We start from the raw sequence: 13,107 nt of genomic DNA on the forward strand, positions 1-13,107 counted from the left end.
TGATTGAATAGAGAATTTCAGTTTCATACTCTAACATGGTATTAGAGCCAAATTCTCTCCGGGTATTTCCATGACCCGTTATATCCCGTATATATTTTTATATTTTATTAATGTAATTGTTTCTATCCTAGATCATGGTGTTATTTTCATGTCGTCTCTGTCTCTACTACTCCACTGACAGAGTCTACTTTCGACTCTAACACCGTTGAGAGTTCTATTTTTGACTCTAATTCTATTGAGAGCGAGAGAGTCCTGTTTCCGACTCTAGTTCTGTTGTGAGCGAGCGAGTCCTGTTTCTGTCTCTAACTCTATAGAGTGAGCGAGTCCTGTTTTCGGCTCTAGTTCCGTTGTGAGCGAGTGAGTCATGTTTCCAACTCTAACGGTGTTGAGAGTTTTGCTTCTGACTCTGATCCAGTGGACGACATCAATCTTGGCGAATTCAGATTTATACGTGGAAGATCTCGGCTATATCTTTTTCGGTCACTTCTAACAAACTCAAGTTAGTTCGATCATATCTTGAGTTTGAGGAGGGGTGTTAACATATATTTAGAAACAATATATTATATTTATGGTAGTTATCTTATTTAAGAGATTCGTAGGATTCTTGTGTTATTTAAATGGTTTATATATCAATATAAATATGTACGTAATCTTATGATTGAATAGAGAATTTCAGTTTCATATTCTAATAGAATATTATAAAAGATTTGAATTTCTTTCCCTTGCAACAAATACATAACACATTCTTTCTCTCCATCGTATTCCAATTTGTGCATTACAACCAATTATGAGTTATAGGTCTTATCATGTCACACATAGTTCATTTGTTGCTATTTTGATTGTCAATATAAAGTAGATCATGGATTCAAACTATCATTCGGTTTAGTTTATATTGACAAGACCTACTATATAAATTGTAGACATCGAGAGTTTGAATCCATGACCTATTTTATATTACAATCAATTATTATAATAATATATTTATTAAAACTCGTGTTCAACTTAAATGATCACAAATTTCGCAGACTACGAAAGTACTTCTTGTAAGATTTTACTATCATTTTGAAAAGAATAGCTATTGTCAAACATTGCCAACTTATCATTTTTAGATTTTGTCTTTCTTTTGTGTGTGTTTGTATTTAAAATTCGACAAAATTCATGGTTCTTTTAAAATGACCCAATGATATTTTTTGGCCATCCAAGATCATATTAGACTTTAAATAAACTTTTTCTACTTTTTGGATTTTTTTTTTTCTTCTAAAATTATAATTTGATATATGCTGGACTTATTTTGAGCTTTACTGATTCCAACTCTGTTATCTTCTTGTTTTGTAAGTAGTTTTACTGAAAAAAAAAAAAAAAAAAAAAAAAAAAAAGATCGATCATTGATCGACAATTATTCTCTTGCTCCATTGTCTCAATTCATGCATTAATCTCCATGAAGAAAAGATTGGACTCGAGACTTACACTATTTTTCTTACATGGGCATTTTTTCTTTTTTAAATGCTTATAAAAGGAAAAGAAAATAATCAAAGTAGTAAAATAGAGTAAAATCAAAAGAAGCTGACAAGAGCAATAAATCCAACATATACATAGAGAATCTTTGTTTAGTACTTTCAAATTGAAAGGTTGAATGTTAGATATGAAAATATGCACCAATAGTATAAGAAATAAAGTTTTGTTTCGAATTATTATTATTATTATTTTTTTGTGAATATATAGAATATAAATTTATATGATATATTATGTCACTATGTGTATATATATTATAAAGGAAATAAAAATACTTTTACACGAGGAAAGGAGTATACTTTTCAGTAATATCAACAAAAAAAAGGTGTATATATATTTATATAAATGTTGGATGAATACATCCATAGCTACCGACAAACATCACACAATATTATTACAGATAATACACCTGCATTGATACGGTACAAATACAACACATGTTACAATCTCGTACATCACATACAACGATTGATTTTAGCACACTACATACTATTATATAATGCACTTATTATTATTAAAAAATAATATATATCTTTATTATATACAATATACACAACATATGTGTTGTGTATAATAAGACTGTGTGTTGTTTGTATATATTACAGATGTTTGATTTAAAAAATTAGCATAGTATAATTTTCCAAATCAACACCATAACCGTTTCCAGTATAAAATACCCAATTTTATTTTATTTTATTTTTTTATTATTATTATTTCTAAAATGATTTAAAACCCCAAATTACTTAAATATATATATATATATATATATATATATGTATGTAAATGGAATCAAACTCACCTAAAAGATACTATTAATCAAAGAGAAAAATTATATACTAACAATCGATCAAAAGGCTAAAAACCGACTACTAAAGACACTTTATATGTTTATCCTCAGAAGAATTATTAGATAAGATTAAATTGTATCCTTAAACTCCATTCTTGGAGCTAAGAATCTTAACAATAAATGGAGCAGATAATGCATTGAATAAAATATCTATCTATGGTGATGAGATCATATCATCCTAAATGAATCGAAACGGCAGCAATTGTAAATATTGCTTTAATTCTGAAATTATTAATTGCAACTCGTTTTGTTTTCAATTATATACATACATACATACATATATATTCACATGTGTAGAACAACAACTAACTCATGAATCAGAAGTTATGAAGGTAGGTTCTGAAAATTATTGCTCGAACAAATGAATTCATTAAAAACGATATATCATCGAAAGATGAACACTCCCCCAAACAAAAAGGGTCCCCAAAACTGTTGTGCTGATTGTCTAATTCCTGTAGAATATAGGAAATCGAAGATGTGGTTTGTGGGGTTCTTGATGTCGATGTTCGGGATCATCCATGGCCGGAGCTTTGAAGGGGCCTCGAGGACCGAATCATAAATTTGATACATAAATTGTCATCAAATTACATCAATTACTACAACGTGTGTGTTGTCTAAATTTTATTATGTATAGTCGGTTCATATTTTACAAATGTGTTATATCAACATGTACTTTGTGCTAAGATTTGTTGATTTATATATTTTATATGTTACTACCTCCGTCATGCTCTAGAATCTCATTTACTTTTTTGCTTGTTGATTTTTTAATATTAATTATTATATCAAAATATAGTACAAATTTAAAAAAAAATTGCAAATATACTTTCACTAGTGTCTTATAATACTAATAGAAGGACATTTATACAAATATAAAGATTTTTTAAATGTTAAGTACAATGATACGAAAGATAAATATGATCCTTAGAAGATGACAGAACGAGTATTTATATATATTATTTCAATGTTGTTAGCATGGTTTTGAATAATACTACCATTTAGTACTATTACCGATGCCAATTTGAAAACCCTAATTCTACGTAATGACTTAAGATAGAAGAAGAATCCATCTTAGTGAGCTTAAATAAAACTTCGCCCATAAATCAGTTGTTAATCTTATTAGTTGTAGAAGGATAACTAACATATATTTATACGTATTTTGTCATATTTATAATACATCATATATTATTATTATAATTCATTATATGTTATCTTATAATATATTATAATATGTATAAACACATCTTGGTCACTCATATGACATATGCTAATTCGATCAAAGCTAACTACAGATCTACAACAAAAAACTTCACATCTCAGCATTCTGACTCCTCTACTAAAATAATAGTATCATCATCAAAAAATTATTTAAACTAAAATAGATTATATATATAAAAAAAAAAAAAAAAAAACACAACATCATCATCATCATCATATATTCATGTATGTATAATATTCTCTCTCTCTATAGATATATCTAAGCTGCAATGAATGCTCCTCCAACCCTAGTTGGGAGTGAAGACATCAGCATGACCATTGTGTTTGGTACAAATTTATCCCTTACCAACCCTATGTAGATGCCAGGATCTCCAAGGGACAGACCTCTGTAGCCGATCAATCACACCAACCGACGGTGCAGATCCATCCGGTTCCAAGGTCCCGGGACCTCGCAAGAGCAATCTGAACTTCACCTTCACTGTACTGTCTCTCCATTGCTAAGGAGTATAGACATCAGGATGACTCTTTTGTTTGGTGCAAATTTATGTCTTTCTCTAGACAACCTGTTCCCCACATCTCCCCCTCTCTCTCTCCTCCCTCTCTCTCTCTCTCTCTATTTATATCTGTAATTGAAGCCAATTCCCCCACACACGAGAACAAAAACACCATTAATAATCAATTTTACCACAGTGGAGATCGAATTAGCTAAGATTCAACAATGTCTCCTTCCCCAACCCCTTCCCCGTCGTCGAGAAGATGGTGTCCGACGCCGGAGCAGCTGATGATTCTGGAGGAGCTGTACAAGAGAGGTTTGAGGACTCCCAACGCTTCTCAGATACAGAAGATCACTGCTCATCTCGCCTGCTATGGCAAGATTCAGGGAAAGAATGTGTTCTACTGGTTCCAGAATCATAAGGCTAGAGATCGACAGAAACTCAGGAAGAAACTTCACCAGCAGCATCTTCTGCAACAGCACCTCACCTCCATGAATCACCATCATCTTCTTCCTCATCCACACGCCTTTCGATTCCACTTCTCCTCTCTCTACTCTCCTCCTCTCGATCTCCATCATGCACAGGTTAATTGATTTCTCCCTGCCCCCCCCCCTCCCCCCCCCCCCCCCCCCCCCACTTTCTGATTTGATTGATTACAGATTAGGTATAGGAAAAAGGGGAATTAGGGTTTGAAGTAATGAGAAAAGGGAGGATCTGATCTGAATTAATCTTCGAGTTCATTAATTAGTTGCAGAGAGCGATCGATCACTTCTAGTTTATTGTTTCTCGTTGTGGTTCTGCAATTTTAGGGTATCTATCAATCGATTGACATACATATACATATATATATATATAACTCTATTAAATTAGGGCAGTGGAGTTGAAGAGGAAGGTAAGCAGAAGATGTGGAGGAGGAGAGACGATGACGAGGAAGACAACGATGATCATGGAAAAGATAGCTTGATGAGATCGTACGGCCATGATTCGGTGATGATTGCAGAGGTGGGGTCCACCTTCTTCCCCAGCTGCAATTCCACAGCAAATAGACCACTGGAAACCCTAGAACTATTCCCCCTCACACCCCAAAAACCCACTCCTAATTGATGAAACTACGTCGTTTCAACTCATATATGAAATTCTAAATAATATATATATATATAATTAATCATATTATTATTATTAGTTACATGTCTGCAGGGCACCTAAATATGCTGAATTGTCCAATAGTTTCAGCAAAAGTGTACTTTGCTCATAACCTCTGTCTGCTTCAGTCTTTTCTTCTCTGTTGCTATATATAAATATAAATATATATATGTATGTATCTATGTATGTATATTTTCTTCTACACAGAAGAAGAATCAGAAATTAAATCCTAGACTTATATATGAAAATTAATTTCTACTGCAGGTTTTTTATTAGATTTTGATGGATCGTATGTAAAGCTGACATTGGCAGATAATATATATATATTTGTCCTTTTATTACAGTATTAACTTTTTTTTTTTTTTTTTTGCATGAATAGAAGATTGAAGTGTGTGTGTGTGTATATTCAAGCCGACAAGTCATTGTGACCGTGCATGCATGCATGACTCATATCATGCAATTAATTAATTTAATATTATATATATATATAGAGAGAGAGAGAGAGAGAGAGAGAGGGTAGAGAGAGAGAGAGAGGGAACATTTTCCAAAACTAGAGTGTACCGAATGGGTAGTGGTAGGATAAGATACTGAATCTGAATGTGAATCTGAGTTTGAACTTTGACAAGACAGAGATCATCGAATCGATCGAGTATTGGATTTGGATTTGGATTTGGATTTGGATATAGAGAAGCCTTTTATTACAAACTGGTTGTTGTTAACTTTTTACTTTTTTGACTTTCAACTAAGTGCCAAAAATATACTGTACTACACAAAGTCACTTCTGCAACTCACCTCTCTCTAATGGAGTTTATATATATATAAACTTTTTCAATTTGTCCAAAAGTTTTAGTATGTAAATGTGTTTTTTTTTTGGTGGAAATGGTGAATTGTGAAAGTATTATATAAAGATGTTTTGGGTGTTTGTCTTAGCTTTTATTTTTATGTCTATGCTGTAAGATACTCCGTCCGATCCCCCGATCAATGTACTTCTTTGAAGTTTTGTAATAAATTTCCTCCGTCCATGTATGTACAAAGTAAACATTTACTTTTGGGATGGTGTTTAAAAAATAATAATATTTTAATTATAGTGGGCAGTTAAAAGTAGCATAATGATATTTTTGCCCTTATTATTATTTTTTTTATGTAAAAGTAATGATGTGGTGTAATGGTATTCGTGGAAAAAAGTAAGGTATTTAATGAAAGATTTATTTTGTAATTGGACGTCCTAGAAATATGTATACTTTCTACATTGACAGAGGGAGTAGTATTTTATTAGTTAGTGAAAGTGTGGAAGAGATTTTGACAATCTTCAATAGTATATTTGTAGTTTAAGTCAAAGTTAAAAATATTTTAATGTTAGTATATGATTACTTTTTTAAAAATAAGAACAAAACGAAATTGTAAAAAATGTAATATAGGTTGGAAAAGAAGAAATATATATTTTACATAATACTTTTGAGGAATCGTATATTTTGTTTTAAAAAAAATACTAATCGAAGACAAACCTTGTTTGTTCAAATTAATAAATTGTGAACTGTGCATAACTATATATGTATCCATTTAAGAACTCGATGATACATCGTGGTTACATATCGCACTCGGAATAGTAGCAATTGATATTTAATGTACTCTGTAAAGAATGACCTAATGGTGTATGGAATAATTCGTGATCGTGAAGCCATGAACTAGTTCAAACTTCTGATGCTTCTAAATTTTTTCCGTCATATATAGTTCTTTTAGTGTAATTTGTCTTGCCGACCTAATTTGTAAGCTATATTATGTTCGTCCAGGAATTTATCCAAAAAAAACTTAGAGAGTAGCAACCATAAATTTCTACGTAATTAAAAAACAAAAAATGCATATTTAGACCCATAAAAACTAGTCAAGTTTGTTTAATACTTGACTACTTGCCCAAGGCGACTTTCCCGGCCCATATGATTTGCAAATTATTGTATTCGACCCTAGAGTTTACTCCAGCATTGTCAAAATAATAAGAAAAAGAAAAAATAATACGTTTAAATATATATAGTAATTTGAAAATAATAAAAAAAGTAAAATAAAATTTGAATATCATACAAATATATATGATAGTCACATATAAAAACAAATATTTAATAGAATAGAGCTCTCTTGGTTGATTATTGTTAATAGCCAAATTAGGTTAACAAACGTATGCGTTTCCCCAACACGCCCCTTGAGATGTAAATTTGGCATACTTTCATTACATTATTAATTTATTTATCCGCAAAAGAGAGTTGAAGAATTACTTGACAATGTTGCCGTGATGACTCGAATAATTCCACCTTTTTTCCTACAAAGAAAAGTTCAACCCATTGAGATGTTAGCGTTTAACAGATTATAAGAAACTCACTCGATATTTAAGATGCCGTGATCTTAGAACTACTAACGAACATCGATAGTTATAGGTACATCGAGGAGAGGCAATTCTTCTATTTTTTCCTAGGCATATATATATATATATATATAAGGATATAAACGACGTAATGATTTGATGGATTATACCACAAATAGTATTGAATAGGGTCGAATCCATGTGAATTGAATAGACCATTTCGAATAATGTTACTTTGTAACAAAAAAGGACTCAATTTAAATTACCAATCTAGTTAGAAAGTATAGTTCAATTTAATTATTTCTTTCTTATATTATTTCAGAATTACCATTTATAATTGTTTATCCAATAAAATGGTATCTCAATTACAAAGCAAACTACTGCCTTAGCAATCAATTATATATATATATATATATATCTAATTAATAACCTAAGTAACATATTGATAATTGTTCAATGTTCTTATTCATGAGATACTCTAATATGAGAATTAATGGATTAATCGTTTTAAGTATATTACTCTTTTAACATGTAGGATGATGAACTTATTTTATTCATACAAGTAACTTTTAGACCCAATAAAATTTGGTTGAAGTGAAAAAAAAAAAAAAAAAAAAATGTTTGCAAGATTCATATAAATTTATAATCAATTTTGTATCGTAACAAAAGTAGGTAAATTTATCATTATAAACAAACTTAAAATCCTTTTCTTCCATTCAATATCAATCTCATGATTCTCATATTTCACATTTAGTTCTTGTTTAGTCTTTTGAATTATTCGTTTTATGATTACTTCGATAATTCAACAAGCTAAGCATATGCATGCTACAATCACTTGCTAATCATTTCTAGAAGTATTTTATTGTGCTATATTCGACAACATTTACCAGCAAAATTAGTATAAATTAATTGGTTTCAACATCCTATATCAATTTTTGCCCATCATTTGATCATCTCATTATTTTGGGACTTGGAGGGTTCGTCCGTCTCTTTGAACCACAAATTTTGATGTTCTTTTACATTTAATTGTAATTTTAACAGTGGATGTCTCTAATCCTCTATTCTAAAACCCTAATTTTTGTCTCTCCCGATATTCTGATTAGAACATAAATCCATCGATTGATCTCAAAAGCTCATAGATCATTTCAATTGAATTCGCATCGCACAAAAATCTAATAATTCACAACTCACTTAAACGAAGATTGCGCTCATATTTATTTTCCTTTATTTATGCATTAAAACTACGGCTCTAACTACCGGTTCTTACTTGAACTTTATCATTCAAAATTAACGTGTTAAGTTCATTTTGAAGATCATCTCCGCAACTATCCAATTCAACTCTATTTATTTAACGTAAAATAGATCTAGTCTAAAATTTCATGACTTTGACTCGATACACTTGTCAACAATTATTTATAAAGCACAAATCTAGGTTTTTTATTCTTAGAAAAATATACATGATACTCACATTTATACACTACAAAAAATAGTATATTTGTAACGGAATTTCGTTCCTAAAGTTTACGTAACTAACGTAATTCCATCTCTAATTTCGTCTCTAATATCATTAGTAACAGAAAAAGTGAATTTAGGAACAAAAAAATCTCGTTACAAAATTGATAATTTCTTGTAGTGATATTTACACCATCATTCTACATATTATCACTCGTGTTTGACTTATACGCGTATAATCACCTTAAGATCATTTCAAATCTCCAAAGAAAGAAATGTTATGGAATTCTAAATAAGATCAACGAAAAAATAATCTTGGCTTCTATCTCAAATCTTCAATGCAATTACAAAAGATCGATATATATAGATCGATATATTAATGCCAATGTTGATGCAAAGAAAAGAATTAGTTGCCCACTTAAATGAGAAATTCAATGAAGTCACCCTACTACATAAAGTTTTAATAATTAGAAGAGACCCCAAAATTAAATGTGGTTGCATTATTTGTCACATTGAAATTGCATTATCGACAATAATCATGGGCTTCTCAATAAAAATACTTGGAGTTCAATTTTTATTTTTATTTATAAAAAAAAAAAAAAAGTTAAGAAAACTTATGGTAGGAATCTTGACCTTAACTTCAAATTTTTAAAAGTCCCTAAAATTAATATTTAATTATTTAAAAGTAGCTCGGATATTTTCTAGTCTCTTTTATCAATATTTGATTAAATAAAAAAAAAAAACTTAGAAATGTTAGAGTCCCCTATGATTAAATTTTGGATTTGTCTTGACCTTCTAAGACAATGATATAGTTTTCGAATTTTTGAATATACTTCGTAGCTAGCTATATTGAAATTGGAAATTTTCAATATAATTTTTTTTCTCTTAGAATCGATTTCCGAAGCAATACTTATATAAACACTTTTGAGACTTTTCAATAAACATAGCATCAAATATCATTTTCCTCTTACAAAATATCGTATAAAATACCAAAATTTTACTATTTTTAAATTTTTATAACTCCATACTTCCCAAACTTCTATTTAAATAGATTCAAATTTTTTGGTTTTGGTAAAAAGCATTGGCACCAATGATATTTTTTTTCTACCAATTATTTTATTCGTGTGCATGATTTTTATTGTTGTGGGAATTGAATATGGTTCAATATATGTGAAGGTCTCATCGACCATATTGACGTAAATATGACATTACATACAGCCAAAAATACTATCACTAGCAAATTATATCTATGGCCTACTTATGTTTTTAATTTTTAGATGTATAAAGTAATCAGTTTGTTCACTCATCATTTCTTAGTGGAACAATTTTTCGTAGATATTATTAAAAAATATAAATATACACACATTAATATAATATATTATTTACTCATAAAAAGTCAATAATTCAACATAAAATATTATTTTTTATATTACCAGATCTTAAAAAAAAAAAAAAAATCAATTCATCTCACTTTGAGTGAACAAACTGTGAAAAAATTATTTTATAATTTTCTTTTATGTTGAGTAAAATGTGCATTCATTACTATTTTAAATTTTAGACAACGGGATTGTTCCCTTAAGGTTTTTGGATTTAGATTTGAGGTTTGAAAAAAAAAAAAAGAAATTAGAACAATATTTGATATGATATTAATCCAATTGAAATTTTGATTATTTTATTATTATAATATTAAATAAATATATAATATTCTTTGTATTTTATTAAAAATGTACAAAATATTTTGTTTTTATTTATTTTGTGAAATCTATTACTTATATTAAATTAAAGTATACACAAATCCTCTTTGTCAAAGCTATTGTTTGGTTCTAAACGCATATTTAACTATGTAAGTTTTATACCAATAATGAAATATAATATTTTAAATATTTTTTAAATAAAATAAATAACAAATAATTTATCAACAATTCTTTTAATATTTTTTTGGTGACAAACTGTTACCTAAATTTTATTAAAAAATAAAATAAAATATAAAATAAAGAATTGATCATTTATTTATTTTTTTTTCAAATAAAATCATCTAAAATATTTTATCTTTTTTATTTGTATAAAATTTATATAATGGAGTATGTGTTTACAACCAAATAATAGTTTTGGACGAAATATTTTGTGCACACTTTAATTTAATATAAGTATATTTTATACAATAAATAAAATATGAGATGCTTGTAGATTTATACTAAAATGTTTTATCTTTTTTATTTGTATAAAATTTGTATAATGGAGTATGTGTTTACAATCAAACAACAGTTCTGGACGAAGTATTTTGTGCACACTTTAATTTAATATAAATATATTTTACACAATAAATAAAATAGGAGATGTTTGTAGATTTATACTAAAATATAAGAGATATTATGCAATTTACCCCGAATAGCAAATATTTGGTTTAATAATTTTAAAAGAATTTTTTTTTTATAATAATGTAAAATTAGCTTCAATTCTTAAAAGAAATATAATCTTATATATATATAATTACTAATATATGATGATGAATTGAGCTGCTGCGATAAATGCCGTTGATCCATTGGTAATAAAAAATTTCAAAAAATTCTTTATTTATATAGATTTTATTGGATATTTGATCGGTACCAGAGAGGTCCAATGCCTTCGAGTTTATGCACGCGGAAATATGAAAACGGCGGTGGTGATACAACTTTGAATGCGTGGTTGCCTCGTGGTTATAGCGGCAGTGTGTTCGTGCATAGATCGATGGTTGAATAAGTGTAGAAAAAAAAAGAACATACAAAGTTTGTTTACCCAACCTACGTCGGGGGATTCTAATTCATGAGTTTTAACTAAACCAATCACGTGGTTTACACAATATAACACACCAAACCGAACTACCCAACTTATCTTCTACCAAGTTCCATTTAGTTTATACAAATTCTAATGGACTGGTTGTTACTGCACTGTAACAACTCCAATAAGTCAGCGACCAAAGATTGTTTATCGGATGAATATCTTCCTTGATTTCGATTTCAAGAATCTTTTTTCTCGTCTTCAAACCTCTATGGACGAGATCTCTCAATAATGGAGGGGAAACACTCCTTGGGTTCATGGTTTCTCACCCAAGATAACAAACATATATACAAATAAAACACATACACACTACATTAGAAGACAAAGTTGATTTTATAAATTTTATGACTGTGTGTACAAAGGCATTTAATGTCATGCAGGACAAATGAGACACTTCATTGTCACGTTGCTTCTTTCTTACATGAGACAAACTCATTTATCTCAAGGCAATGAATGTACAATAGGTTTAACCCTTGCAAATCTGATTCCTCGGCCAGGGCACCAGACAATGCCAAAAACTGTATTACAAGATAGTTGGGATAGTGCGTCAGCATGCCTGTTCATTGCCAAAATAGTAAAAAAGAGTTTTAGGGTTTTACTTGTACAACAAATTTAATAATAATTTCATACCAAATTGAATATAAAATTTTAAACCATTTTCATAACAAAATTTAAACAATTTCCATCTCTTAATATATTTCTATATAGAAATTCTCTTCAAACAATCTAATGCTCCCTCCGTCCGCCTCTAAGGGTCACATTTATTTTTTGCATCATTGTACTTAATATTAAAAATATTCTTATATTTGTATAATTTTTTTTGTACAAATATTCTTCTATTAGTATTATAAGACACTAATAGAAGTACTTTTGCAATTTTTTCTTAATTTGTACTATGTTTTGATATAATAATTAATATTTAAATATCAACACAAAAAAAGTAAATAGAACCTTTAGAGTCAGACGAGAGTAGTATAATTTATCTGTATTCATTTGATTAGCTATTAGAAACAATTAATCCAATTATTATAACTAAATCAATATAGTGTAGATGTATTTTCAACATCGACGTCTTATGTGCAACCATAAATTGAGTAATAAGCTTCAAACACTAATATGATATTGTTTATTTTGGACTGAATTTAAATGAATATATTTTTGTACTTCTTTCAAAAAGTCTCATTTCAGTGGAGTTATAGGCGAGACCTAAGGTGTGAATTCTTCTAATTTTAAATATGAAATTTGAGTTTGCACTCTCAATAGTATTATAAAAA

General features: G+C 29.1%; 1 protein-coding gene across 1 annotated transcript; it reads left to right on the top strand.

Annotated features, from left to right (window-relative positions):
* The first annotated feature begins 4,227 nt into the window (after nucleotides 1-4,227).
* On the top strand, nucleotides 4,228-5,464 carry LOC127253822 (WUSCHEL-related homeobox 3-like). Its single transcript, XM_051278597.1, has 2 exons — nucleotides 4,228-4,652; nucleotides 4,939-5,464. Exons 1-2 carry the CDS (start codon nucleotides 4,293-4,295, stop codon nucleotides 5,170-5,172), a joined length of 594 nt encoding a protein of 197 aa, XP_051134554.1. The 5' UTR covers nucleotides 4,228-4,292; the 3' UTR covers nucleotides 5,173-5,464.
* The last annotated feature ends 7,643 nt before the right edge of the window (nucleotides 5,465-13,107 follow it).

Source organism: Andrographis paniculata, unplaced genomic scaffold (assembly GCF_009805555.1).
Source record: "Andrographis paniculata isolate CXL003 unplaced genomic scaffold, ASM980555v1 Contig51END, whole genome shotgun sequence".
NCBI lineage: Eukaryota > Viridiplantae > Streptophyta > Magnoliopsida > Lamiales > Acanthaceae > Andrographis > Andrographis paniculata.